Raw genomic sequence first — 27,909 nt, 5'->3', positions numbered from 1 at the left:
TCATTTTTAGTTGTAGTTACACCTGCAAATCTTTTACAACAAGTCTCCATGAGCTTCACAAGCTTGGTGTTTAAAGCATTGTTTGTAAAATAGCTTCACCTTAGAGGGGATGACTGATGCTTAAACAATGCAGCACAAGCAGAGGATAATTTATTTATAAACACATTTTAAAGAGAATAAGCTCTCTTTAATCATTTTTGCACCACAAATCCATGCATGTGCAGAAATCCACATCACCTATTTCAACTTCCACCTTTGCAACTTTGGTTGAATGTTTTTTTTAAAGGATCTTTGCACATGAAACATGCGAACATGCAGCGGACAGGAAACGTAACGGCTTCTGATAACTGCTGACATCAAAGCGGGGAGGAAACCGACAGTCGACACCCTGGTAGTCAGGCAGACCTCGCATTTGGTCTGTATGTGAAGATGGGGAAGGAGCTGCTACTGAGCCTGAGCTTCTTCGGTAAGTAAATTACTGAGTTTCTGTTGGCATTTTGTACAAAAGTGTAAAACTGGTTGAACATGTTCCTCTGGCACTTAAAACAACATTTTAAATCACCCAGTTAGGTAATTTGAGTTAATGAAAAAGCTCTTCACATGTAAAAATACGAATGTTTAAATGTAATATCACTAACTGCGTCAGTTTGATAGAAATGTATCTTCTGAAGAAGTTTATCTTTGTTTCAGTGCTCTGTGTGGTCTTTTATGGAAACACTCAAGGTGAGAAATACATTTTATTATCTTTCCTCATTCAGCTTATGTAATTTATTGATGTTAATTATTTTATCTTATTTTTCATTTTAATACAGTTAGTATAATGTTTTGTGTAGCGTTGCAGCCCTTTTAAGTATAAGTACAAATTTATAAGCAAGTGAAAGTAAACTAAAAACCAGTGACTAGATGTTATTTTATAGTTCGGCTTTCCCCTTCTGGTTGTCAACTAAAACCCAATGTACCGACCATAACCACCACAGAAACTCACCAGCGCCTAAAACAAAGTGTTTTTTTTTTTTTACCACTTAAGTTTCACGCTGTGACTAAAAGAACAAAGCTAACTTTACATTTCTAAACTAACCAGTTTGTAGGAGATCTGTCCGTCCATTACTGAAAAGTCAACATGGCAACCGTATCAAAACAACCTGTAGGAATAGAAACTGAGCTCAACGATCCAAACTTCACATTCTTGTCAAAATACTGCAGCCAGTACGGCACAAACACACAAAATTGAACAAAAATCTGTTTTACTCACTATTGATGCTCAATTGATGCTTATTGAATCTTATCATGCATTGCACAAATTTGTCACAATTTCATCCATCTGTTCCACAATTTGCAATTGTGATTGTTAGCTTAAGCATTAAGGCATCCTCATATGTTATACTGTTTGGTCCAAATAAGTTAATTAAGCTCCAGCTGCTAATCGGAAAATGACAAATCCAGGCCTGAAGAGCAGCATTTATTCCACAGTTGTTTTTTTATTTTTAAACACACATCTCTTGTAATTTGCTGAAGTTGAAAATGAAAAAAATACTCCTGTTGATATTTCAGTAGAATGTCCATTTAGAGAAAGAGCTCCAACAGCTCCCTCGTCTAAATTACTCTGTTTGTTCTGCAAAAATACCCCGGGTTGATGATGCAAACTTCATCATGTTGATCAAAGTGTTAGTCAGAATCGATGCAACTGTTCTGTTCACAAATGAAGGTTTTTGAGAGGAAAGCAGAACAACCTGAAATAAACCAACTCTCCCTAGTGACCCCAGAGAAAAAAAAAGGATTGGTCCACTTTTACTTTTGACCTAACACAAAAATCTATGATGTGGCACAGATATTTAGTGTTATAAAATTATTATTATCATTATCATAGTTTCTGAGATCACTCAGGACTTTCTCTGATGCACAGACAGATGGTCAATGTCAGATGTCTTTTCCTGACACTTCAAAATCCAAAACTATTTCACCTGATAATTATGAATGATTGTGATTTAGGTCTAACAGTCATGACAACATTCCTGTTTTATTGTTTCCTAACTTTATTTTTAAAATTACTATTGCTGTCTTTGAGTTAGAGAATACAATTAACATGTTTGTAAAATAAAAAAATATTCCATGGAGTTTATGAGCTCAGAAATTGAAATAGTTTCTATAAAATTGTACTTTTGATTTATTAAATATTCAGCCAGAAAATGTTTGCTTAAGTAACAAAGCAAACATTATTGACATACTGTACGTATCATGCATAGGAACAATAGTGTTAATCCAAAGGATATACTGTATTTGTCAGTTTTTTAGATGAAAATTGTTTTGTTTTTGTTGAATAGTTTCCAAGCCGACTGTGATCCTACAACCCAGTGGACCTTTTGTATATAGTGGAGAGAAAGTCACTCTGAGATGTGAGATCTGGAGAGCAGGAGGAAGAACTCAGTGGACGTATGAATGGAAAAGAAACAATGGAAACACTGAAAAAAGATCCAAGGAATACAGAATCAACAGAGTCTCTGACACCAACAGTGGACAGTACAGCTGTATAGCTAGAGGAGGTCATCAGCTAACAGAATGGAGCGATGCCGTCACACTGACAGTGAGACGTGAGTCTGATTTAGAAGTTTTATATTGTTTGGATTTAATATAAAACCATGATTTTCGGTTATTTCTGACTACAAGCAAAAGAAAACATGGGAGATAAATAAAACCAGCTACATGTCACTGAAGTAAATATTACAAAGTAACTCTGTAATTTACTGTTAAGCCACAACTTTAATTCTTTAATCATAAATTTAATGTTGTACTAAGCAATACTCAACATTTTAAGATGGTTAAATGTGTTAAAAATAGCTTTTGTTTTTTCTGAAGTAAGTCATCTTCTGTGATTTATCGTGTATCGACTAATCAATGAGGATTTTTGTGAATCGGGTATCGAGGCTTGTGGTGCAGAAACGGGCGGTGACGTTTGTTGGAGCTATTTATTCTTTATTTCTTTATGCATTTGAATTTTGCTAGTTTATTCTTACATTTCTAGTTTTTGTATGATTTGCAGGTTAATAATTGTCGATTCTATTTAACTTTTGTTTTTCTTATTTGTTCTTAATTATTTGTTTTCTAAAGACAGGAAGTGAGGTGGATCAATCCACTTCTATAAGTGTAGGGGTCTGGTAAAGACAAGCAGGCATTTGGGTTTGGGGCTTATGGTTTTTACCAGAGCAACAGAGCAAGCGAGGTAGCCTGAAAACAAGAAAAGGTTTAAACTCTGTAAGTGTTTTGCTGAAACAAAATAAATCATCCAGAACAACAAAACAAGTTTGGACAGTGAACATTCTGTTGCCTGCATGAAGAATCTGGACCCCAGTGCCTCATAGTGGCGAATGGAACTTTGTTTGGTTTGACAAACAATGGCCACTACAGTTTGAAGCCTCGCAATCGGGCCGTATCACGTGATCCAGAAACCGGCCCGTTAGTTTGCTTGTGAATCGAAATGCATTGCTGTTTCCTCTGTCATATTTTCTTGTTTTAAGACTGTATTTCATATGTTTGCAATTTTTTTGAGTTTCCTTTTTGCAACGACGTATTTTCCCCTTGTCTGGCAATAATGTAATCTTTCCTAATAAGCATTGTACATGTTAATAATAAATGATCACAAAAAGCAAAACAGAGAAACCGCCTTAAACAGATAAATAACCAAGCAAAGAATGGTCACTAATATGATTTTCCTTTGTTTTCTTTTTTAATTTAAAAACCGCAGCAGATAAACCCAGAGCCAAACTGACAGCAGTCAGAGCAATCATACCAGCAGGGGGCAGAATAACACTGAGCTGCTCTGTGGACGAATCTGATAACTGGAAGTTTGACTGGTTCAGAAATTATCAACAATATTCTGCAGATCAGTTCAGAGGAACCAGTGATCCAAACAGAGTCATCAGTGTCTCAGATGAAGGTGTTTACAGCTGCAGAGGAGGAAGAGGAGATCCAGTTTTTCAAACAGAAAAAAGCGAAGACGTCTTAGTTCTGAAAACCAGTGAGTTTCTTCTTTTTCTGTAATAAAATAACAATCTTTCTTCAAATCTAATATTCGTTTATCAGTTGCTTTTTTATGGAAGCCAAAGTGCAATCCCAATGATAACAACAAGCATCAGTAAAACAGTATTTATATGATTGTGACTCCATTTGCAGAGTGCAAAATGAAATGTTTCTGTTCAAGTTATAAAGTTTAATTGATACATTTTGAGTTTTCTTTCACCTTCAGTATCTTCAGTTTCAAGTTTAAACCCTTTTTGCTGCATCTTTCTATTTATAATACTGAAGGTTTGATCAATTAGATTTTGAAGTCATTTAGAGTTCATATGCTCGTCTTTGTTACTGGATTTTAATCCAGATGTACTTTAGCTAAGATGTGTAACATCTTAGAATTACTGTATTAGTGTAATTAAAAAAATACACTAATATGGTTATTTTAATTACAAATGTGTTTGTTTAAGCTATTCTGTTTGTCCCATGATGAGGACTCTACTATTGGGTTATTCTTAGTGTTTATTTATTTCTACACTAAGTTCTCACTAAAACCAGGAAGATAGAGCACATAACACCAGTTCTAAAGTCCCTCCACTGGCTCCCTGTAGCTCAAAGAATAGACTTTAAAATACTGTTGTTAGTTTATAAATCACTGAACGGCTCAGCACCACAATACATTAAAGATCTGCTCTTATTGTATCAACCTTCCAGACCTCTCAGGTCTTCTGGTTCTGGTTCTGCTCTGCATCCCCAGAACCAGAACCAAACGAGGAGAAGCAGCTTTCAGCATCTATGCACCACAAATTTGGAACAAACTTCCAGAAAACTGTAAAACAGCTGAAACACTGACTTCCTTTAAATCTCTACTAAAAACCCACCTGTTTAGGATTGTATTTGAAATGTGATCAATTACTAATTTAATGATGGAACTTGACTTAATGTCATGTTTTGATTGTTGATTCTATATTGCATTGTGTTTCTGTGTTTGATATGATGTAAAGCACTTTGAAATGCCTTGCTGCTGAAATGTACTATACAAATAAAATTTGATTTGATTTAGATTTTAGGTTTATATCAAAAGAAAACAAAGCAAACCTTGTTTTACCTTCATATCACACAATCAAACAACCCACATAATATTTCTGTCTGTTTTCCTGTTGAAAATTGTTTTGTTTTTGTTGAATAGTTTCCAAGCCGACTGTGATCCTACAACCCAATCGGACTGTTGTATATAGTGGAGAGAAAGTCACTCTGAGATGTGAGATCCATGAAGGAGGAACTGAGTGGACGTATGAATGGAAAAGAAACAATGGAAACGTTCACAGAAGATCTGGTGAATACAGGACCATTACAGTTGATGAATTTCACAGTGGACAGTACAGCTGTATGGCTAGAGGAGATCATCAGCTAACAGAATGGAGCGATGCCGTCACACTGACAGTGAGACGTGAGTCTGATTTAGAAGCTTTATATTGTTTGGATTTAATATAAAACCATGATTTTCTGTTATTTCTGACTACAAGCAAAAGAAAAACATGGGAGATAAATAAAAACAGCTACATGTCACTGAAGTAAATATTACAAAGTAATCTGCAATTTACTGTTAAGCCACAACTTTAATTCTTTAATCATAAATTTAATGTTGTACTAAGCAATACTCAACATTTTAAGATGGTTAAATGTGTTAAAAATAGCTTTTGTTTTTCCTGAAGTAAATCATCTTCTGTGATTTATCATGTATCGAATAATCAATGAGGATTTTTGTGAATCGGGTATCGAGGCTTGTGGTGCAGAAACGGGCGGTGACGTTTGTTGGAGCTATTTATTCTTTATTTCTTTATGCATTTGAATTTTGTTAGTTTATTCTTACATTTCTAGTTTTTGTATTATTTGCAGGTTAATAATTGTTGATTCTATTTATCTTTTGTTTTTATTATTTGTTCTTATTTATTCGTTTTCTAAAGACAGGAAGTGAGGTGGATCAATCCACTTCTATAAGTGTAGGGGTCTGGTAAAGACAAGCAGGCATTTGGGTTTGGGGCTTATGGTTTTTACCAGAGCAACAGAGCAAGCGAGGTAGCCTGAAAACAAGAAAAGGTTTAAACTCTGTAAGTGTTTTGCTGAAACAAAATAAATCATCCAGAACAACAAAACAAGTTTGGACAGTGAACATTCTGTTGCCTGCGTGAAGAATCTGGACCCCAGTGCCTCATAGTGGCGAATGGAACTTTGTTTGGTTTGACAAACAATGGCCACTACAGTTTGAAGCCTCGCAATCGGGCCGTATCACGTGATCCAGAAACCGGCCCGTTAGTTTGCTTGTGAATCGAAATGCATTGCTGTTTCCTATGTCATATTTTCTTGTTTTAAGACTGTATTTCATATGTTTGCAATTTTTTTGAGTTTCCTTTTTGCAACGACGTATTTTCCCCTTGTCTGGCAATAATGTAATCTTTCCTAATAAGCATTGTACATGTTAATAATAAATGATCACAAAAAGCAAAACAGAGAAACCGCCTTAAACAGATAAATAACCAAGCAAAGAATGGTCACTAATATGATTTTCCTTTGTTTTCTTTTTTAATTTAAAAACCGCAGCAGATGAACCCAGAGCCAAACTGACAGCAGACAGAACAATCATACCAGCAGGGGGCAGAATAACACTGAGCTGCTCTGTGGACGAATCTGATGACTGGAAGTTTGACTGGTTCAGAAATTATCAACAATATTCTGCAGATCAGTTCAGAGGAAGCAGTGAACCATACAGTGTCATCAGTGTCTCAGAGGGAGGTGTGTACAGCTGCAGAGGAGGAAGAGGAGATCCAGTTTTTCAAACAGAAAAAAGCGAAGACGTCTTAGTTCTGAAAACCAGTGAGTTTCTTCTTTTTCTGTAATAAAATAACAATCTTTCTTCAAATCTAATATTCGTTTATCAGTTGCTTTTTTATGGAAGCCAAAGTGCAATCCCAATGATAACAACAAGCATCAGTAAAACAGTATTTATATGATTGTAACTCCATTTGCAGAGTGCAAAATGAAATGTTTCTGTTCAAGTTATAAAGTTTAATTGATACATTTTGAGTTTTCTTTCATCTTCAGTATCTTCAGTTTCAAGTTTAAACCCTTTTTGCTGCATCTTTCTATTTATAATACTGAAGGTTTGATCAATTAGATTTTGAAGTCATTTAGAGTTCATATGCTCGTCTTTGTTACTGGATTTTAATCCAGAAGTACTTTAGCTAAGATGTGTAACATCTTAGAATTAGTGTATTAGTGTAATTAAAAAAATACACTAATATGGTTATTTTAATTACAAATGTGTTTGTTTAAGCTATTCTGTTAGTCCCATGATGAGGACTCTACTATTGGGTTATTCTTGTGTTTATTTATTTCTACACTAAGTTCTCACTAAAACCAGGAAGATAGAGCACATAACACCAGTTTTAAAGTCCCTCCACTGGCTCCCTGTAGCTCAAAGAATAGACTTTAAAATACTGTTGTTAGTTTATAAATCACTGAACGGCTCAGCAACACAATACATTAAAGATCTGCTCTTATTGTATCAACCTTCCAGACCTCTCAGGTCTTCTGGTTCTGGTTCTGCTCTGCATCCCCAGAACCAGAACCAAAAGAGGAGAAGCAGCTTTCAGCATCTATGCACCACAAATTTGGAACAAACTTCCAGAAAACTGTAAAACAGCTGAAACACTGACTTCCTTTAAATCTCTACTAAAAACCCACCTGTTTAGGATTGTATTTGAAATGTAATCAATTACTAATTTAATGATGGAACTTGACTTAATGTCATGTTTTGATTGTTGATTCTATATTGCATTGTGTTTCTGTGTTTGATATGATGTAAAGCACTTTGAAATGCCTTGCTGCTGAAATGTACTATACAAATAAAATTTGATTTGATTTAGATTTTAGGTTTATATCAGAAGAAAACAAAGCAAACCTTGTTTTACCTTCATATCACACAATCAAACAACCCACATAATATTTCTGTCTGTTTTCCTGTTGAAAATTGTTTTGTTTTTGTTGAATAGTTTCCAAGCCGACTGTGATCCTACAACCCAATCGGACTGTTGTATATAGTGGAGAGAAAGTCACTCTGAGATGTGAGATCCATGAAGGAGGAACTGAGTGGACGTATGAATGGAAAAGAAACAATGGAAACGTTCACAGAAGATCTGGTGAATACAGGACCATTACAGTTGATGAATTTCACAGTGGACAGTACAGCTGTATGGCTAGAGGAGATCATCAGCTAACAGAATGGAGCGATGCCGTCACACTGACAATGAGACGTGAGTCTGATTTAGAAGCTTTATATTGTTTGGATTTAATATAAAACCATGATTTTCTGTTATTTCTGACTACAAGCAAAAGAAAAACATGGAAGATAAATAAAAACAACTACATGTCACTGAAGTAAATATTACAAAGTAACTCTGCAATTTACTTTTAAGCCACAACTTTAATTCTTTAATCATAAATTTAATGTTGTACTAAGCAATACTCAACATTTTAAGATGGTTAAATGTGTTAAAAATAGCTTTGTTTTTTCTGAAGTAAGTCATCTTCTGTGATTTATTGTGTATCGACTAATCAATGAGGATTTTTGTGAATCGGGTATCGAGGCTTGTGGTGCAGAAACGGGCGGTGACGTTTGTTGGAGCTATTTATTCTTTATTTCTTTATGCATTTGAATTTTGTTAGTTTATTCTTACATTTCTAGTTTTTGTATTATTTGCAGGTTAATAATTGTCGATTCTATTTATCTTTTGTTTTTATTATTTGTTCTTATTTATTCGTTTTCTAAAGACAGGAAGCGAGGTGGATCAATCCACTTCTATAAGTGTAGGGGTCTGGTAAAGACAAGCAGGCATTTGGCTTTGGGGCCTATGGTTTTTACCAGAGCAACAGAGCAAGCGAGGTAGCCTGAAAACAAGAAAAGGTTTAAACTCTGTAAGTGTTTTGCTGAAACAAAATAAATCATCCAGAACAACAAAACAAGTTTGGACAGTGAACATTCTGTTGCCTGCGTGAAGAATCTGGACCCCAGTGCCTCATAGTGGCGAATGGAACTTTGTTTGGTTTGACAAACAATGGCCACTACAGTTTGAAGCCTCGCAATCGGGCCGTATCACGTGATCCAGAAACCGGCCCGTTAGTTTGCTTGTGAATCGAAATGCATTGCTGTTTCCTATGTCATATTTTCTTGTTTTAAGACTGTATTTCATATGTTTGCAATTTTTTTGAGTTTCCTTTTTGCAACGACGTATTTTCCCCTTGTCTGGCAATAATGTAATCTTTCCTAATAAGCATTGTACATGTTAATAATAAATGATCACAAAAGGCAAAACAGAGAAACCGCCTTAAACAGAGAAATAACCAAGCAAAGAATGGTCACTAATATGATTTTCCTTTGTTTTCTTTTTTTTATTTAAAAACCGCAGCAGATGAACCCAGAGCCAAACTGACAGCAGACAGAACAATCATACCACCAGGGGGCAGCATAACACTGAGCTGCTCTGTGGACGAATCTGATGACTGGAAGTTTGACTGGTTCAGAAATGATCAACAATATTCTGTAGATCAGTTCAGAGGAAGCAGTCATAAAAACAGCGTCATCAGTGTCTCAAAGGGAGGAGAGTACAGCTGCAGAGGAGGAAGAGGAGATCCAGTTTTTCATACTGAAAAAAGTAACGTTCAGAATATTGGTGAGTTTAGTTCTATTCTGTAATAAAACAAACAAAAAGCTGTTTTAAATCTTTGATCTGTTTATTGGTCAAGTTTTATTACTGCTCATTGTTTTCCGTTTGTGGTTCACCTTAAATTATTACATGTTGTTTTTTCTTGCTTTGTCAGAAACAAAACACAAAATGTCTTATTTGCATATCACCAATTAATGAAGGTGCTAATTGTAATCTATAAGAATTAAGCATTTTCCATTTATTGCTCAATATAAGTTTCTGTCTTCTGACTGAATATTATTCATTTTAGTGTCTGGGCCGACTGTGAACCAGCATCCCAGCTGGCCTGTCGTATTCAGAGGAGAGACGGTCACTCTGAGATGTGAGATGCAGGATGATGAAGGAACTCAGTGGACGTATGAATGGAGTCCAAGCAACAGAAAATCTCCAACATCCAATGAATACAGGATCAGCAGCGTCTCTGAGTCTGACAGTGGGAGCTACAGGTGTTTGGCTAGGAAAGGCTATCAGAGATCAGGCTGGAGCTTTCCCTTTAAACTGACAGTGAACTGTAAGTCTGACAGAAACATCCTCATTCACACAATCCTAGAACACCAGACAACATTTTTGGATGCAAAACTCCTCACATCTGCTTTAGTTCTCATGTGAAATGGTAAATCAGAAATAATATGTATCAGTTTTAGGCTATTTTATGTTAGCCTGGCCATTGCCTTCCTACACAATTCTGCTCAGTTCTAATCTCTCTTCAGTGCTCTGTCTGGGCTTTCTCCCATTGACTTGGATTTTCTCCAGTAGAATTTCTACTGGGCCAATCAGCGAACAGAAGAAGTTCTGAACGATGATGTCGATTTTCTGCGTTGTTTTAAAAATGTACTCTGTCTGTAGTTTTAGCAATGGAAGCAGAGGAAGTGAAGGAAGCCGTTCAGTCGGTTCTAGTCACGCTTCCAAATACTGGTTCTTGAAAGAATAGTTCTTAAACTTTTTTTTTAATCAGGTAAATTGATTGGGAACAAATTCTAATTTTCAACAATAACTTGGCCAGGAAGCGTTAAACATCAAACAGCATAAGTGACTCAGAAGTTAAAGTTTGATTGATCTGAACAGTTTGTTTCCTCAAACAAGCCACTTTCTAAAGGTTGTCTTGTTTCTGTTTGTTTCAACCAGCAAATCGACCCAAAGCCTCAATAAAAGCAAGTGCTAACATCATACCAGCAGGGGGCAGTGTAAGACTGACCTGCTTTATGGACATCGGTGTTGGCTGGAAGGTTGACTGGTTCAGACTGGAGTCCAAGTCTTCTACAGCTCAGCCCATCAGAACCAATGAATCGGATGGAGTCCTCTCCATCTCAGAGGGAGGAGAGTACAGCTGCAGAGGAGGAAGAGGAGATCCAGTTTTCTATACTGAAAAAAGTAACGTTCAGAAAATTGGTGAGTTTAGTTCTATTCTGTAATAAAACAAACAAAAAAAGCAGTTTTAAAATCTTTGATCTGTTTATTAGTCAAGTTTTATTACTGTTCATTGTGCTCCGTTTGTGGTTCACCTTAAAATATTACATGTTTTTTCTTGCTTTGTCAGAAACAAAACACAAAATGTTTTATTTGCATATCACCAATTAATGAAGGTGCTAATTGTAATCTATAAGAATTAAGCATTTTCCCTTTTTTGCTCAATATAAATTTCTGTCTTCTAATTGAATATTATTCATTTTAGTGTCTGGGCCGACTGTGAACCGGCATCCCAGCTGGCCTGTCGTATTCAGAGGAGAGACGGTCACTCTGAGATGTGAGATGCAGGATGATGAAGGAACTCAGTGGACGTATGAATGGAGTCCAAGCAACAGAAAATCTCCAACATCCAATGAATACAAGATCAGCAGCGTCTCTGAGTCTGACAGTGGGAGCTACTGGTGTAAGGCTAGTAAAGGCAATCAGAGATCAGACTGGAGCTCTGAATTTAAACTGACAGTGAACTGTAAGTCTGACAGAAACGTCCTCATTCACACAATCCTAGAACACCAGACAACAGTAAAAGAATAGTTCTTAAACTTTTTTCTTTGTCATTTAAATTGATTGGGAACAAATTCTAATTTTCAACAATAACTTGGCCAGGAAGCGTTAAACATCAAACAGCATAAGTGACTCAGAAGTTAAAGTTTGATTGATCTGAACAGTTTGTTTCCTCAAACAAGCCACTTTCTAAAGGTTGTCTTGTTTCTGTTTGTTTCAACCAGCAAATCGACCCAAAGCCTCACTAACTGCAAGTGCTAACATCATACCAGCAGGGGGCAGTGTAACACTGACCTGCTTTATAAACATCGGTGTTGGCTGGAAGTTTGACTGGTTCAGACTGGAGTCCAAATCTTCTACAGCTCAGCCCATCAGAACCAATGAATCGGATGGAGTCCTCTCCATCTCAGAGGGAGGAGAGTACAGCTGCAGAGGAGGAAGAGGAGATCCAGTTTTCTATACTGAAACCAGCAGAGAGGTCACTATTCAGAAAACAGGTAAACTTGTCTTTATTGTGAAATGAAACATCTTTAATGCTTCTTTGTTCATCAGTGGTGTTAAAAACATTATGACTCCAGTGTGATGATCATCATCTGTAACTCCATCTAATGACGCCTGAAAGCAGAAAATTTGCTCCTGTTCATGTTGTCAGATATTTAAGCCAGACTATGAATTTCTATGTTGATATTAATGTAGGAGGATTTACTGCAGCAACGTTTGTCTGTTTGATGGAGAAACTGTCACAAATGTGATTATGTAATGAATACAGTCCAACATTCTGACTGTATGTCAGTAATTTATAGGAAGTGCATGTTATATGTCTAATACTGCTATGTTTTGTTTTATCGTTCTCTACCAGTGATCATTTTATTTTGTCAGTTATAATGAGAGATATTAGACACCTACTGTTGAAGACAGATATTCACATTCACTGGATCAAAAGTCATTAAAATTGTTTTCTCAGTGAATTAAGTTAAATCAACATTTTCTTATTTTAGGTCAATTAGAACAACCAAAATTATTTCTATTTGCTAAATGAGAAAAGAAATAAAAACGTAATGAGCACATTTGAGATGTTTTTTGTAGTTATCTTTGAATCCAGAATGTATATACCTTTTTTCAGTATTGTGGATAATTGTCTCTTAAACTGTCTGGTTTGGGTCAAAGCTTTTGTGTTTCCCTCCACAAACTTCTGATAGTTTAAATGACACATTTGAGTTAATTGAAGACACACCTGTGGGTGTGTTTTAGGGCCACACCTGAACCTCACTGCTTTCATGATTGACATGATTGGAGCGTCAAAAGCTACAAAAAACAAAAAAAAATCCTCCAAAAGATATTTTTGCTAAGTTTTCTGGCATTTAGCAAATAGAAATAATTTTATTAATTGTAACTAAATTAAAACCAGAGAAGTTTGGTCTGATTTGATTTCAGACGTTGGTAAATAATGTGTATGTGTCTCTTTATTTGGTGAATGGAAATATCTGCTCTCTGTTTCTTATGTGATCAGTTCCCATTACACCAACTGTGATCCAACATCCCAATTGGGCAAAGATCTACAGAGGAGAGAGAGTCACTCTGAGATGTGAGATCCAGGATGATGGAGGAACTCAGTGGACGTATGAATGGAGACCAACCAATATAAACTCTCCAACATCCAGTGAATTCATGATCACTGCTGATGGCAGAGGATATTATAGCTGCAGAGGAAGAAGAGACAGTTTCACCTTCACAGAGTGGGGAGTCATCACATTAACAGTGTTATGTGAGTTCACCATGTATGAATTATGTTTATAGGGGTTTTACTAGCAAATATCAATTTTTAATGAAATATTTCTATATGTGTGTAAGTATGTTTATACTTTCATGCATATCAAAAACTGAGAATCAACTTTTACTGCAGGTTACAATGAGTAGCTGCATTTCCATGACAAATGTGAACAAATCTTTGTCCATGTTCTGCTATGCTAAGCTCATTCACATGACAAGTCATTAAAAATCAGTGACTTGTGTAAACAGTTACATGAAATGTATTCATAATTCAGTCATGGTGCTAGCGCTCATCATCTCTCAGCCATCAGAGGAAAGTTTTACTCCAACACTAGAAATTTAATTCAAAATAGCATTTTTGTGACCAAATCTCTCTCTCTCTCTCCAGCATCCAAACCTCAGCCTGTCCTCTCTGTGTCTCCATCATGGCCGAATCCTGGAGCCTCAGTGACTCTGAGCTGTGAGGGTTTGAAGCATCAATCAGCAGGATGGAGGTTCTTCTGGTTTAAAACTGTTCCTGATATATCCCAGCAAAACTATCGACCATTCTACAGCTATGAGCTGCTGCCTGGCAGCACCAATGGGACTGAGCAGAACTCCTTCATCATTAATGGACCGACTCACACAGCAGGATTTGTGTGCAGAGCAGGAAGAGGAGAACCAAAGTTTTACACTGATTACAGTGAACTAAAGTTTGTCTGGTCTGCAGGTCAGTTTGTTTGTTTCTTTCTTTCTTTCTCTCTCAATGGTCTAACTTTCATCAAATGTTATGTAAAAATTGCAGCGTCTTCCCTTAGTAATATAATTCTGATATTCAGTATCCGATATGCACAACTATAGTTCATGAGCTTAAGACTCTGGATAGATTTCTAGATTGTTTGCTTGATTGGTAAAATATTGGACAGGATGACAAACTGCACAGCTTTGGTTCCTTGCAACTAGAAGGAACCAGTGAAGGTTTTGAGTTCTGTATGAAGTTATACCTCTGATTTATGATGTATAGAAATCAGAAATATATCAATACCTTCCTTAATGATATATTTCTGAATGCTTGGATAGATGCCTGTCTAAATAGTTTAAGTGATATTGCAATTATTAAAATAATTTAAGTATGATTTATGCGTTAACTTCATTTAGTTGTTTAAATGTTCTGGTTTTCTGTATAAAAGTAATACCTTAATCATGTGAAGTAAAACATTGTATACATAATTTTGTGTTGAAGTAAAATCTTTAAAAATTTATTTTGTTTTTCAGGTTCAGCAGCAGCTTCTCTCACTGTGAGTCCTGACAGAGTTCAACACTTTATGTCTGAATCTGTCACACTGACCTGTAAAGGAAACTCTACTGACTGGAGAGTGAAGATGTTTACAGAAACAGACGGACTGTCAGACGTTACCTGCTCAAACTGGGGGAGAATGACTGGATCTACATGTACCATCGACATGTACTGGTCTGATAGTAGAGTGTACTGGTGTGAGTCTGGATCAGGAGAGTTCAGCAATGCAGTGAACATCACTGTACAGGGTAGGTTATGATTTCTAGTACTGTTCTTACACTCTTTGTATATCAAAAAAAATCTAAATCTTTACTCTCTCTTCATCCCAGTACACTGTTCACTGAAACCAATTTATTATTATTGACATTAATTTGTTTACTTTTAGTTAGGAATCCATAATAATGACTGTCAAAACTTGAAAATAAAAATATCATTTTCATTTTCAAAAGTCTTGTATAGTTACAACTTTTCTCTACTTTATATGTGCAGAAAGTGACACAATTCACATTTAGGTATTTTTTCATTTGACTTGAAATTGAGTGTTAAATCTTGGCAAAAGAAAAAACTGCTTTGTACTTGATTATTTTTAACTGATGTTCCTCTGTAACCTCCATTTCTAAAAATCACTTCTGAAATGTGATATTATATGTTTTACAGATGATTATCGTTATGGTGTTATCCTGGTGAGCCCTGTTCATCCTGTGACTGAAGGAGATCCTGTTACTCTGATCTGCAGAGATAAAAAACAAAAACTTCTCTCCAATGTATTTTTCTATCACAATAATAAACTCATCAATAATGACAGCAGAGAGGAGCTGAATATCTCTGCAGTGTCAAAGTCAGATGAAGGTTTCTACAAATGTCAACATTCAGGAAAAGAGTCACCAAGGAGCTGGATGTCTGTTAGAGGTGAGGAGGATTAAAATATTTGATGAATTTTATTTTTATAAGATACTATTGGGGAAACGTCATGTTTTTATGCAAACAGAGAACAGGCTCATAAAAATCAGCAAATTTCTTTCTTTTTCAATGTGTTTCTTATTTCCAGTAACTGTATCCAGTCCTGTCAGTTCTTCATTTCCTGTCATGTTGGTCGTTGGATCAGTTGTTGGAATCGTTCTCATTATTCTCCTGCTCTTGTTGTGGCGCTGCAGACGGTCCAAAGGTCAGACAGTTTTCTTCACAAACCTGATCAGAAAAACTCTTAAATCAAACATCAAACCACATTTTGATGTTGTAGCTACATGACGGTTTGAACAATAAAATAATATAATTATTGTCTTTTACAGATTCACGGTGTATCAGGTTGGTACCACACTTTGCCATATTTCATCCCAGAGATTCACCAACAACAGTTTGTTGACTCAAATTCACAGTTTTCTCTGTTTCAGCTCCAATCAGTCAGAGAGCAGCAATCAGAGCTCCAACAGAAACGACATCGTCAACCAGACTGGAAGCCATGATTACAACGCTCTTGTTCACGGTCAGAATTTGATATTAGTTATTTACATGTATTATCAATTTCTCTTTACTGACAGACAATAATTTGATATGCCAGACAACGAAAACTAAGTGGTAAAAAAGGTCGTCCTATTAAATTGTTTACGTACAATGCATCTTTCTAGCTTTGCTGATTACGTTTGTTCAGTAGAACCTTTAAGTTCTTTTCTTTTTCTGCTCTTTAGATAATGTTGGTCTCTATGAGTCGGTCAAAACCCCTGAAGCTGCAGGAGACGGTAGTGTATTTTTTTTTTTAAATTGAATGATAATGTGAACCTAATGATCAGTAAGTTATGTATTATATGATTCAACTTAAGAAGAGATGGTGATTTCCAAACAACACACAGCGTAGAAAAAATACCACTGAACGTCATTTACTTTGATTTATTGTTTTTTTTTTGGATTATGTTGTCAGGGAAACCTCATGAATGATGAGCACAGTGTATAAACCTTCCTTAACCCTTTTAATATATACATATATATATTTTTTTATATTTATTTTCTTTCTATGCTTTAGGTGATGCTCATTTCTATGAGTCGGTTAAATACCCTGAAACTGCAGGAGAAGGTATTAATTTTCCAAGAATTGATGATGTAATGAGCCTGATATTCAGTAATTGACATATCGTCTGTATTTTATTTGCAGAAGAATCGGAAGGTGCTGCATATTGTCTCGTTGAAGTGGTGAACGTAGGACACAAGAGTGAGTCCCAATCAACACAGAACACAGCATGAGACGATAAGACTCGACACTTTTGACCTTGTCTTGTTTTTTTTTAGGGAAGCCTCATGAGCGCACTTCTTACTCTGTACTGAGAACAGGAGATTCAGGTACAATCAGCGACAATAGTTGATCTTCTTACTGAAATCTATCGTCATGACATCATGGCGCAGCTTCATACGATCATAATCTGCATGAGTTAGCCTCTAAACTTTACATCAGACACACGGCGGAGAATCGTGACAGTTTGTCTGTTTCATACATCTGTCTGTCATCTGTTATATTTCTTCCTCAGAAATTTTCCAATAAACTGTTGATTTTAATATCCATTTTTATACTTAAAGTCCTAAGTTTCCCGGCTGCAGATAATAAGGAAATGCAGAGAGACGTTTGTCTTTCATCCGTTTTTAGTTTAATGTTAAACTTATGTCGGCGTCGTTATTAATGACTACTTTGACAAATATAAACCATCTCTCCGTTTGCAGGAACATGGAGTCCTGCAGCAACAGATGAGGCCGTTTATTCAGAAATCGCCATGGATACCGCAAGCGAAGCTGGTTCAAGCTGCTAAATACGAGACAAACTTTGCTATAAGGATGTAAAGAAAGCTGCGTTTATAAACACAAAGCATTTCAACAATAAAATGAAATATAGCCAGATGTTTGTAGTTTTGATATACATGCTTATGAAGGATCAATATTGTTTTTGAGCATAATCTATCAGCTTTTTATTTAATTCATGTTTGAGAATTTGCAACATTGCATTTAGGCTTTTTGAGAAAGTAGCGAGAGGGAAAAGTGAGATATATGAACTTCTGTAACTTAGGAGCTTTTTTGCCTGACTAAATTTTAAACGATGTTAATTTCGCACATAGCATAGATAAACTTTTATTTGTCATTAAATTTGAGCCACAATCCCCAGAATTACAAGCAATAAAATCTTGTAATATCTCACTCTGTGCAATGAATCTATTTAATGTATGATTTTTACTTTCTGAGGTAAGTTTTCCATGACATTTGAATTTTTTGAGTTGCATTTGTATATCATCGCCTTCCTAAAGTAATGGCCTATGTCTATTTTTCTTGCCAGAAGAGATTTTTCACTTTTGGTAAAAAAAAAAACAAACCAAAAAAAAACAACTAAGGCCATTATTTTAGGAGGGTGACAATAAAGGAAGTAGTTTGCACAAGATACTTGTGCAACTTCATCTTTTTGCAGGCGAAAAACAAGTTTAGTTAAAATGTGAATGTGTGTGATTGAGCTTTAAAAACTCTAAATTCATTCAACAAACCCATCAAATTGAGAGCTTTGTACCTCTGCTAGGTACATGGGACCTAACAGAGGTACAACTAGATAGGACGTATAAATATATTGAGCAACTGCTGCTGTCAAAGCTGCTGCAGTTTTTAAAACTCTGCGTAATGGGAAGGAAACACGTAGGCAGCTATAAAGAAGAAGTATTCTTGAAATTTCACTTTTTTCACAAGATAGAAGATTTCCTGGTTATAGTTGTTCAGCAGGTTGAGATGCGGGGATGGGAAACACTTGGCTTTACGTGCTATTCTGTAAGTAAATTTATTAACGATAAAAATACATGATTAAACTAACGTTTTCTTTAAATGGCTGCTTGTCTCTAAATAAAGATAGAATACACGTATCGGCTACATTGTTGTATGAAATTATTTCAGAAATGTTTTTAAATGCCAGGTTTTTTCTGTTATTGCAATTGTCTGTCTTCCTGATTGATCTGTTTTTCTGTCTTTATCCTAAATGTGTCTGGTTTACTTAGTGTTCAGTTTATTCATCAGTGGATACGCCAAAGGTGAGACACATTTCCTAATTATATCGTCTTGACTTTTCATGTCTAATATTTTATTGATAGTAGTATCTCTCAAACTGTTGGTGGAAAGTTAAGTAGCAGAAACAAGAAGGTGTTTATGTGGAAAGACCTGAACTGTCTTCACAACAGCTTCACCTTTTAACCCACAAAGCTCAAAGTCCAGATGCAAGCAGCCACTATGACGAGACCAGTGTCATTACGAAACCTTAAGATATTGCCAGAGTGAATGAGACAGTATCAGAGTGGTAGGTTGGTCAGTATGTCCTCCAGCTGCCCGAATCATTAGCTCTTAATTATAGACATAGTTCAGAATAATCTAATAAGTCTAATTATAAGTTTGATCAACTTTGTTTTAAGTCTTCCTTTAAAAGTAGACGAGGTCTGTCGTATTGGTTGAAAACTTCCATTTCATCACATTTTTACCTTTATGTTACATTTCACTTCAACGTAACAATAGAAATTAAAAACAAACTACGTAAGTCTGTCAACAGCTGAAAAAATAAAAAGATGCCAGAATTAAAAACTGATTTATGCTCCACATGCCTGAAGAAGATGAAGAATTATTCCAGCAGATCATTTCACGCAGAATTATTTGATGGTTTTTTTATGGAAGTAAACAATAAAAAATAAAAAATGGTGTTAGAAATTTAATAAAATGTAAAATGAACATAAGATGAGAGAAACTTTATTGTCCCAAAATAAACTTGTCTTTTGTACAGACGCTGGCTGCTGCAAAATCCAAAAATCACAACTATCATGTTACATTCACACTTAAAACCACTAAACACATTATAAAATAAAGAAATAGTATATAAAATAAGGTAATGACGGTACATAAAATAACATAGCAGTACATTTTAAAATCTTAGACATCATTACAGTCACAATTTACTGTTTTTAACATAATATGCTTATGGATATTTATTTATTTAATACATTATGCAACAAATGTGATTGTCAAGCTAAACTCAACTAAATGGAGGTTAGTTGCTGAGGTTGGTGGAGAACTAAGTGGAAATAGACTGGAGCAGAAAGTTCTGATTTAGTCATCATTCAACTTTAGGCCAAAATACATACTAATACATTTAGTTTCTCTTAAACTAAATGTATAAGTTTAAGAGAAATTTTAAGAGAAACATTAAATCAACAAAAATATACATATATTTTTTGTTGATTTAATGTTTCTCTTAAAATCAACAAAAAATAAATATATATTTTTGTTGATTTAATGTTTCTCTTAAACTAATACATTATGTTGTTTATGTCAACAGTTCCCAATCGAGCCAATGTGACCCTGACACCAAACTGGCCTCTGATATATAAAGGTGAGGGAGTTACTCTCCAGTGTCAGATCCCAGGAGGAGAAGGAACAAAGTGGACGTATGAATGGAGAAGAACCAGGTTAAATGAAACTCAAACATCCCAGGACCGTAGGTTGACCATACATTCAGCTAAAGAGTCTCACAGTGGAGGATACAGCTGCAGAGGAACAAGTGGAGATGGCTCAACAGACTGGAGCGATGTTGTCGTGTTAACTGTGTGTAAGTTGATCATAAATCCTTCATATAAAAACCTGGTTGCACATTTTTGATACAAATAAGTGATAAGTAGTTAAAAGGTCAATGTTTTTTCATTATTAATAAACTTTTTACTTTGATTCTTTGGATTTCCAAGTTCTTACCGATACATAAGCTGAAATTTAAAAAAAAAAAAAGGTTCTGGGTTCAGGACAAAAGTTTGTTTCATCTAAGGTTGCCTTAGTTTTAAAAAGTATGAAACTTTAGTTAAAAGTGTCAGGACTCTGCGTTTTTCGGTTAGCATAACATCTGATGACGGCAGAAAAATGGTTTTCCTGGAACGGTAAGTTGTTTTGGCACATTGAGCAGCATTGACCGACAGCATTAAGACCCGCCTCCTGGCTCTGATTGGTTGTTTTTCACTGGGAGTGGAGCATTTCTTCAGATGGCAGTAGTAGCTCAGGGAGGATGTGGTGTGGATTGATCTCTTCACATGTTATCTGTGTGATATTGTACTGTCACAACAGCGTTAGAATTAAAAAATAGATTTAAAAAAAAATGTAAAAGTTACATACTGCCGCTTTTAATACAAATAAAAACCAAACTTTCTCAATGAGCCGTTTCTGAATGTAAATGTGAGTCCACCAGTTCTACTGAGTTTCTGACAATGTGTCAAAATATTTTTCTTTATACTGAAGACTGTAATGTAGAAATATTTTATTCTTGACTGAAGAGTGGCAGTGTTGAACAAATCAATGTGACTCTCCAACAGATCAACTCTCTGTGTCTCCATCATGGCTGAGTCCTGGAGCCTCAGTGACTCTGATCTGTGAGGTTGAACATCCACCTGCAGGAACCAGGTTCTTCTGGTACAAAGCTGTTCCTGATCCATCAAGCAGATCCTACAGCTATGAGCTGCTGCCTGGCAGCTCTGATGGGACTGATGAGAATTTCTACATTGTTCATGGACTCACTAGCACAGCAGGTTATGTGTGTAAAGCAGGAAATGGAAAACCAAAATACAGAGATCCAAGTTTTGTCTGGTCAGCAGGTCAGTTTTTCTCAGTGAGTCTCATCTTAGTGAACTGAATATATTTTTGCTTTGTTTCTACTCAGTCATTAACTTTATCTTAAAAGTAATTTGAAAGTATGTGGAGCTGGTGAATTCATGATCAATATAATGAAGAAGCAATGTTTTATCTCTGCTTGTATTTTTTTTATATATTCATTTCAAAATGCAAAGCAGAAATTAAAAAGGACAATGAGAAAGTGACAGCTACAGGTTACGTTATATTTGAAAGATGGTGGATCACCAATACATTTTTTTTTCTCTTGACGTTTTTGTTGAATGTATTTATTTGATTAATTTGCTGTGATTTTAACATTGATTTGGTAGAATCTGTTTTGAGCTTCATTCTAGATTAAACATTATTGTATATTTGTTTCCAGATCCTCGTCCAGCAGCTTCTCTCTCAGTGAATCCTGACAGAGTTCAACACTTCATCTCTGACTTTGTGTCTCTGAGCTGTGAGGGAAACTCTGCTGACTGGAGAGTGATGAGGTTAACAGAAAGAGGCCACCTGTCAGACTGCTCCATCTGGGGGACAATGACTGGATCTATATGTACCATCAAGATAAACTTGTCTGTTAGTGGAGTGTTCTGGTGTGAGTCTGGATCAGGAGAGTTCAGCAATGCAGTGAACGTCACTATACATGGTAGGCTGTAATTAATAAGCTTTTTCTTACACGATTTCCCTGTACTGTCCAGTCTGTTTTCATAAGAATCTAATTATTATAAAACATTATAAGTTTAAGAGGTGCTTAACAACTAATACTCGTTTTTCACTCCAACCAAAACACAATTTATATTTTAGAAGAATACGAATCATAACATAAATAAAATCAGGATTTTTATGATTCCATGCTAGCTATGTTTCTGTTAACTCTCGAGCAGAAAGTAGACATTTACCTCCAACATATGGAAGTGAATGTAAAATTTTTCCTCAATGACTCCATTGACACAAACTCAAACATTTACTGTAATAAGTGATTAAAACATCAAAGCTCCATCTTTGATACTAATGCCTGAAATTTAATTTGATCTGTTTTACAGACAGTTTTTTTTTTAATACAATCCTGGTGAGCCCTGTTCATCCTGTGACTGAAGGAGATCCTGTTACTCTGAGCTGCAAACACAAAACACAACAATTTCTCTCCAAAGTGTTTTTCTATCACAATGATAAACTCCTCCAGAATGGCAGCAGAGAGGAGCTGAAGATCTCTGCAGTGTCAAAGTCAGATGAAGGTTTCTACAAATGTCAACATTCAGGAAAAGAGTCACCAAGGAGCTGGATGTCTGTTAGAGGTGAGGAGGATTTTAAAAACTTCAGACGTCTTCTTTGGTGAAACCATTTAGCTGTTTGAGAAGAACACTTTGGATCTTTGAGGATGTGATGCAGATTTTTGCCCATGTTCATTTCTAAAGTCACAGTTATGACATGTAATTAACACTTATTCCTTATTAATGTTTCTTATTTCCAGCAACTGTATCCAGTCCTGTCATGTTGATCGTTGGACCAGTTGTTGGAATCGTTCTCATTATTCTCATTATTCTCCTGATCTTGTTGTGGCGCCGCAGACGGTCCAAAGGTGAGACGATTTCGTTTTCAGAATTAATTATATTGTTGATCCAAATTTTTTTTTAAGAAAAGTCAGGCATTTAAATAATGAACTTAAACAACTGTGTTGCTTAATATACATTGTTGCTTATAAATAAAATAAAAAACAATGGGATAATATGATGTAAAATATATTTTCACAGGTTTGTGGTGTATCAGGTCAGTGCAACAGTTTATTTCCTTTACACTAACATTTTCAAACTGTCATCAATTTAATTGCATGTATGATGTTTCAGATCGAAGCAGTCAGAGGGCAGAGGTCAAACCTCACACACCGACCATGGAGTCAACAACACTGACGGTCATGAGAACAGCTCTCCTCCTCATGGTCAGAGCTTCAATGTATTTCAGTCATTGGGATTATTTTACGTCTAATTATGTCATCACTAATGACGGTTTTTAAGCGTCTCATTTATTCAAGTTTATCAAAAGTCAACAAAATATGACGCCGCCGCCGGTCAGAAATTTCCATACAATCACGATCTGCATGAATGTCATTAATTTTGCGTTTTTGATGCTGCATTTTCACTCTGCTTTTGGTGATACACCATAAAAATTGATCTTAAATTGATTGTGGATCTTTTAATTGATTCACACAATTTGATGACTAGATAGATAGATAGCATTTATTGTCTTTTTTTTTTTTTTTTTACAAACATTTTTACAAACATTACTAGTTTGTAATGTATGCATGCCAACTAAAATTTGAATAAATCTCCTCCAGTAAGTCGGAGAGAAGCTCAGTGGTTGAAGTTTGCAGCCATCAGCAATCATTACGATGGCTGGGTATCTGACCGTTTTTAAAATGGTAGAAAGAAAAATGCCGAAGTTCATCTAATTGGTTGGTTTCCTGGAAGAAGAGCCATATTTTAAGAAAAAGTGCTTTAAAGAGTGAGTAGATAGTAGATGTTCTAACTCAGATTTGCTGCTACTCTTTTTCTTGAGGAAAAGGAAATGTTACACTGCTAAAAAAAAACAGTGGTGTGCATTTCTCCTTACAAAGTCAAACATTTACTGTAATAAGTGATTAAAACATCAGGCTAGTTTTCTTTGAATGTGTAGTAATATTTAAATTTAAAACTATTGTTTCCACAACTCTTCTATTTTTTCCCCCTCAGAAACGGCATGTTTGTCTCTACCAGTTATTGCTGAAGTAACTTTTATCTAACTTATGTACATTTTTATCCCTCCCATCAACATTTTAACCATATTTGGAATGACCTATTTTAACCAACATTGCACAACATTTGCTGTTTCCTCCATAAACATACAGTAGGTATCCTCAGTAGCTTGCATGACGTGACTGTTGGGTTTGTTGGGTTTTTTTATTACTCAACTACTTCTACCGGTACTAATTCATCATGTTTTTCCTCCAGAAACAGTAGTAGTGGATTTGACTGATGATGTTGGAGTGCCAGTATTACTACTAGACTTGGTGATGGCTGCAAAAGCGTTAACATAAGTTGCTGAATGACATTTAGCCACTAAATTCCACGTCTTCTACCAATTTTCCTCTAAAATGTGTTACAGAAATGTGTTCTTTAAGGATTGTTATCCACATGAAAAAGAAGAAAGCACAACAAACGTTTCCCCTCTTTTGCTGCAGATAACACCAACCTCTACGCGCCAGTCAAGTCCTCTGAAACGACAGGAAATGGTGAAGTACATCTTTGAAACACAGCAGATGCAAAAGTTAAAGTCTGAGCCACTGTAGCTCTTCTAAAATCGTGAAATGTTTCAGCTGCAGATGAAGCCAGAGATGTCACGTACTCTCACATTGAACTGAAAGACATTGACAGGACGAGTGAGTTCCAGGCGCATTTAATGTGCAACAGGAGAGAATAACTGAGTGGTTTTAACCTGGTTGTTGTTGTTGTTGTGACCATCCTCACAGGGAGGCCTCGTAAAGCAGAGGAGAGCACCGTTTACTCTGAAGTGAAGTTGCAGGAGTAGGATGAGAATAAACTGAAAGGTAATATTTGACTTTACAAATATGCAAATATGCAATGCCGTGATGTAGGAAAGACAAAATCAAACCAGTAAATTAAGGTTTACTGTCAACATATCGGTCCGGGCCCCATTTAATATAAAAGGGAAAATTGGGTTTGAGCTGAACAAATCCTTGCTGAGATGTTTCCTGTTTCAGATTTCAATACATGATGAGTTTAGTTGAGTTGGTTACAGTTACCAAGATTCGGTCATGTAGTTCATGAGAGTCTCATTCTGGCCGCTTGCTTAGGTGAGCTCAGTAAATAGAATAAATCCAAGAGAAAAATGAAAGGTTAAGAATATGTGTGCATTCATCTTTATTCGTCAATAAATTTTTTATCTTTAAAATTGTACAGTGACGAATCTGTTGAAAGATTTCAGATTCTTGATTCACCATTTTCATTCTGAAGCTAAAAGTTTGACACAGATCTTCTTTTCATTTCCAGACCAGAGGAGTCCTGCAGCAGCAGAGTCAGTAGTTTATTCAGAAATCAGCTCAGGATAACAACACTGCCTCGTAAGATGCATGATGTGACGGCTCTTCTAAAAGTTATTACGAGTTAAAACTCATCACATCCTTCAAAATCCCACTTATTCCACATGTTAATGTTGGGAATCCATTAAGGAAGCTATTTTATGAAATTATTGTAAGAGCTGAAATGCATTTTCTTAAATTCTTTGATTTTGATTTATATTTGCTGGTGTAAAATTTGAAGCACAGCAACCTCTCTTTAAGCTGATAGTTTTTCTTTAATGCTTTGAAGGTTTGGATGTAAATGCGTTCTGTCGCAAAATGCAGCAAAGAAAGAAAATGTGAAACGTACATTTTTTGTAGCGTTTTTGATTTACAATGTTTTTAAATGTATCAGTTGTTACTATAAGCTCTCTGTTTCTTTTTCAAATTTTGGTAGAATTGGTGTTTTCATATTTTCATAGTTTGTCTTTTTATGGTCTGAGCCGTGTTTTCATTTGCTACCTCATCACATTGGTAGCATAGCAGTTTATATACAAACATACAACAATTATCCAACTGCACAGTCAGCTTTGCATTTAAAATGTGATTTTAAAATGTGAACTTTATAGTTTTTCTGAGCCATTAAATCAACCGTATCGTGAAGTAAGATCTGTCAAAACCCGTATAATTAAGTTTGAACACCTGAAGTGATATAGTTGGATTTTTCTGAACGGTTTTATGTTGTCAGTCATCTGATTGTGGGTTTAATCTCACCAGACTTTATTTATAACTTTATTTTATAATAAAGTGCAATAGATTTTATTTAATAACATTTCACAGCTGTTTTACTTCTAGGAAACCAACTAATTTAAATTAGTTCCTCCCAATCTGCAAAAGCAAAAAAAAAAAAAGAGCAGCCAGTAGTTCATTATCGACTGCTAAAAGCATGTGATTGGTTGCTAAAATACATACATTAAATATTTGTTTGGCATATATTTGACACAAAAAAAATCTACAAAAATAAACATTTTTTTCAAGAATGGTCAATTTAATTTTGTGTCATTATTCCAGAATCAAGTCAACTTCTGGAAATAATTCAAATACTGAAACACTGAGCAGAGGCAATGAGTAAAATCATGAGCGATCATCAGGCAGTACATTCAGATAGGAAGTTAAAGTACTTAAGTCAATCAAATGGTCTAATACTTTACTGATTTTTTTATAAAACTACACAACACTGAATCAGTTCAATTAACTTTATTTAGACAGTGCTTATTCACAACAAAAGTCATCTCAGGGCACTGTACAAAAAAACAAAGCAAACAAGTGCAATTCAAATCCTGCTGGATCTGTTGGTCATTTTCACTCTAACACAGTGATGTGATAACCTATTACGTTTGAACACTGAAGTAAGCAAGATGTGAATGACGTTTATAAAACGTTGAACACCAAAAGTTAATAAATAAAACTGTATGATGAAGGTAAAATTGTCAATAATCTGAATAAAAAACTCGATGGTTTTGGTTGTTAAGTGAAGTTATTTACCTTTTTCTTCAAATAAAAAAATTGGTCAGGTTATAGATTTTAAAGGTTGACGGAGATGAGTGGTAATTTGTTAAACAAAACAAAAGAAAAAAAAAAAACTGGGCTTCACTTTTATCAAATATACAACTACTGGCCCAAAAATGTCACAATCAAATTTGTACATCTGACCATGTTTAGCTTTGGTCGTCATGGCATCACGAGAGAGTTTGAAAAGGCTTTATCAAAAGGTCGCATTAATCTGTAATCTTGTATTGATGGGGAAAAAAAAAAACCCTCACAATTCATCATCTTGTCTGGGGATAAATTTCTAACTTTATGCTCAGATTATATTTGGTGCTCCATGAACCACGATTACAATGTGAGCAAATTATTTGGCTAGGCAGTGTGTGTCACCAAATATGAGATGTGAGAAGTAAACTTTTATGAGAGGAACTTTTAACGTTCACAATTTTAGCTGGAATTGTACAATAAAAGATGTACATGATTCCAAATGTAGCTGTTTTTGTAATAAGGTATGAGTGTATGTTAAACGCATGTCAACTTACGTCTTATAATTTATCAAAGTAAATCCACATGCCAAGAGATTGAAGAGATGTCAACAAGAAATGATGGATAATACTTGTTTAAGCAGCAGATAAATAAACATAAATACGATATATGAAATGTTTACAAACTCCACGTTGACTCCATCCACAGCCGATCTGAGGCCTGCACCATGAAGCAGGATTAGTGGCTTTGCAAAGTAAGCTCGGCGTTTTTGGTATCAGGAAGCCGGTTCTTCTTATCTGGGTTTATCACCATGGTGACTAATTCTAGAAATGCTAGATTGGGTTACTAGATTAGAGATCAACACATCTTAAAGTGATGATTTTTGCCAGTTCCTGACA

At 35.4% G+C, this 27,909-nt stretch overlaps 2 protein-coding genes across 2 annotated transcripts; both read left to right on the top strand.

Moving 5' to 3' along the window:
- The first annotated feature begins 372 nt into the window (after positions 1–372).
- On the top strand, positions 373–17,952 carry LOC116733196 (basement membrane-specific heparan sulfate proteoglycan core protein-like). Its single transcript, XM_032583978.1, has 24 exons — positions 373–466; positions 691–723; positions 2,322–2,588; positions 3,740–4,012; positions 5,192–5,452; positions 6,604–6,876; positions 8,055–8,315; positions 9,468–9,713; positions 10,015–10,275; positions 10,890–11,153; positions 11,437–11,697; positions 11,957–12,229; positions 13,243–13,497; positions 13,891–14,211; positions 14,757–15,026; positions 15,436–15,687; positions 15,827–15,943; positions 16,068–16,083; positions 16,155–16,261; positions 16,464–16,514; positions 16,796–16,846; positions 16,925–16,981; positions 17,059–17,109; positions 17,485–17,952. Exons 1-24 carry the CDS (start codon positions 430–432, stop codon positions 17,568–17,570), a joined length of 4,344 nt encoding a protein of 1,447 aa, XP_032439869.1. The 5' UTR covers positions 373–429; the 3' UTR covers positions 17,571–17,952.
- A 102-nt stretch (positions 17,953–18,054) lies between these two features.
- On the top strand, positions 18,055–26,997 carry LOC116732493 (B-cell receptor CD22-like). Its single transcript, XM_032582713.1, has 13 exons — positions 18,055–18,564; positions 18,789–18,821; positions 20,111–20,380; positions 21,129–21,407; positions 21,806–22,072; positions 22,470–22,721; positions 22,898–23,005; positions 23,178–23,193; positions 23,271–23,362; positions 24,641–24,691; positions 24,776–24,838; positions 24,929–25,006; positions 25,470–26,997. Exons 1-12 carry the CDS (start codon positions 18,534–18,536, stop codon positions 24,985–24,987), a joined length of 1,521 nt encoding a protein of 506 aa, XP_032438604.1. The 5' UTR covers positions 18,055–18,533; the 3' UTR covers positions 24,988–25,006; positions 25,470–26,997.
- Positions 26,998–27,909: the final 912 nt, after the last annotated feature.

This window comes from Xiphophorus hellerii, chromosome 14 (assembly GCF_003331165.1).
Source record: "Xiphophorus hellerii strain 12219 chromosome 14, Xiphophorus_hellerii-4.1, whole genome shotgun sequence".
NCBI classification, from domain to species: Eukaryota; Metazoa; Chordata; class Actinopteri; order Cyprinodontiformes; family Poeciliidae; genus Xiphophorus; species Xiphophorus hellerii.
This window is presented reverse-complemented; position numbering and strand designations above follow the sequence as displayed.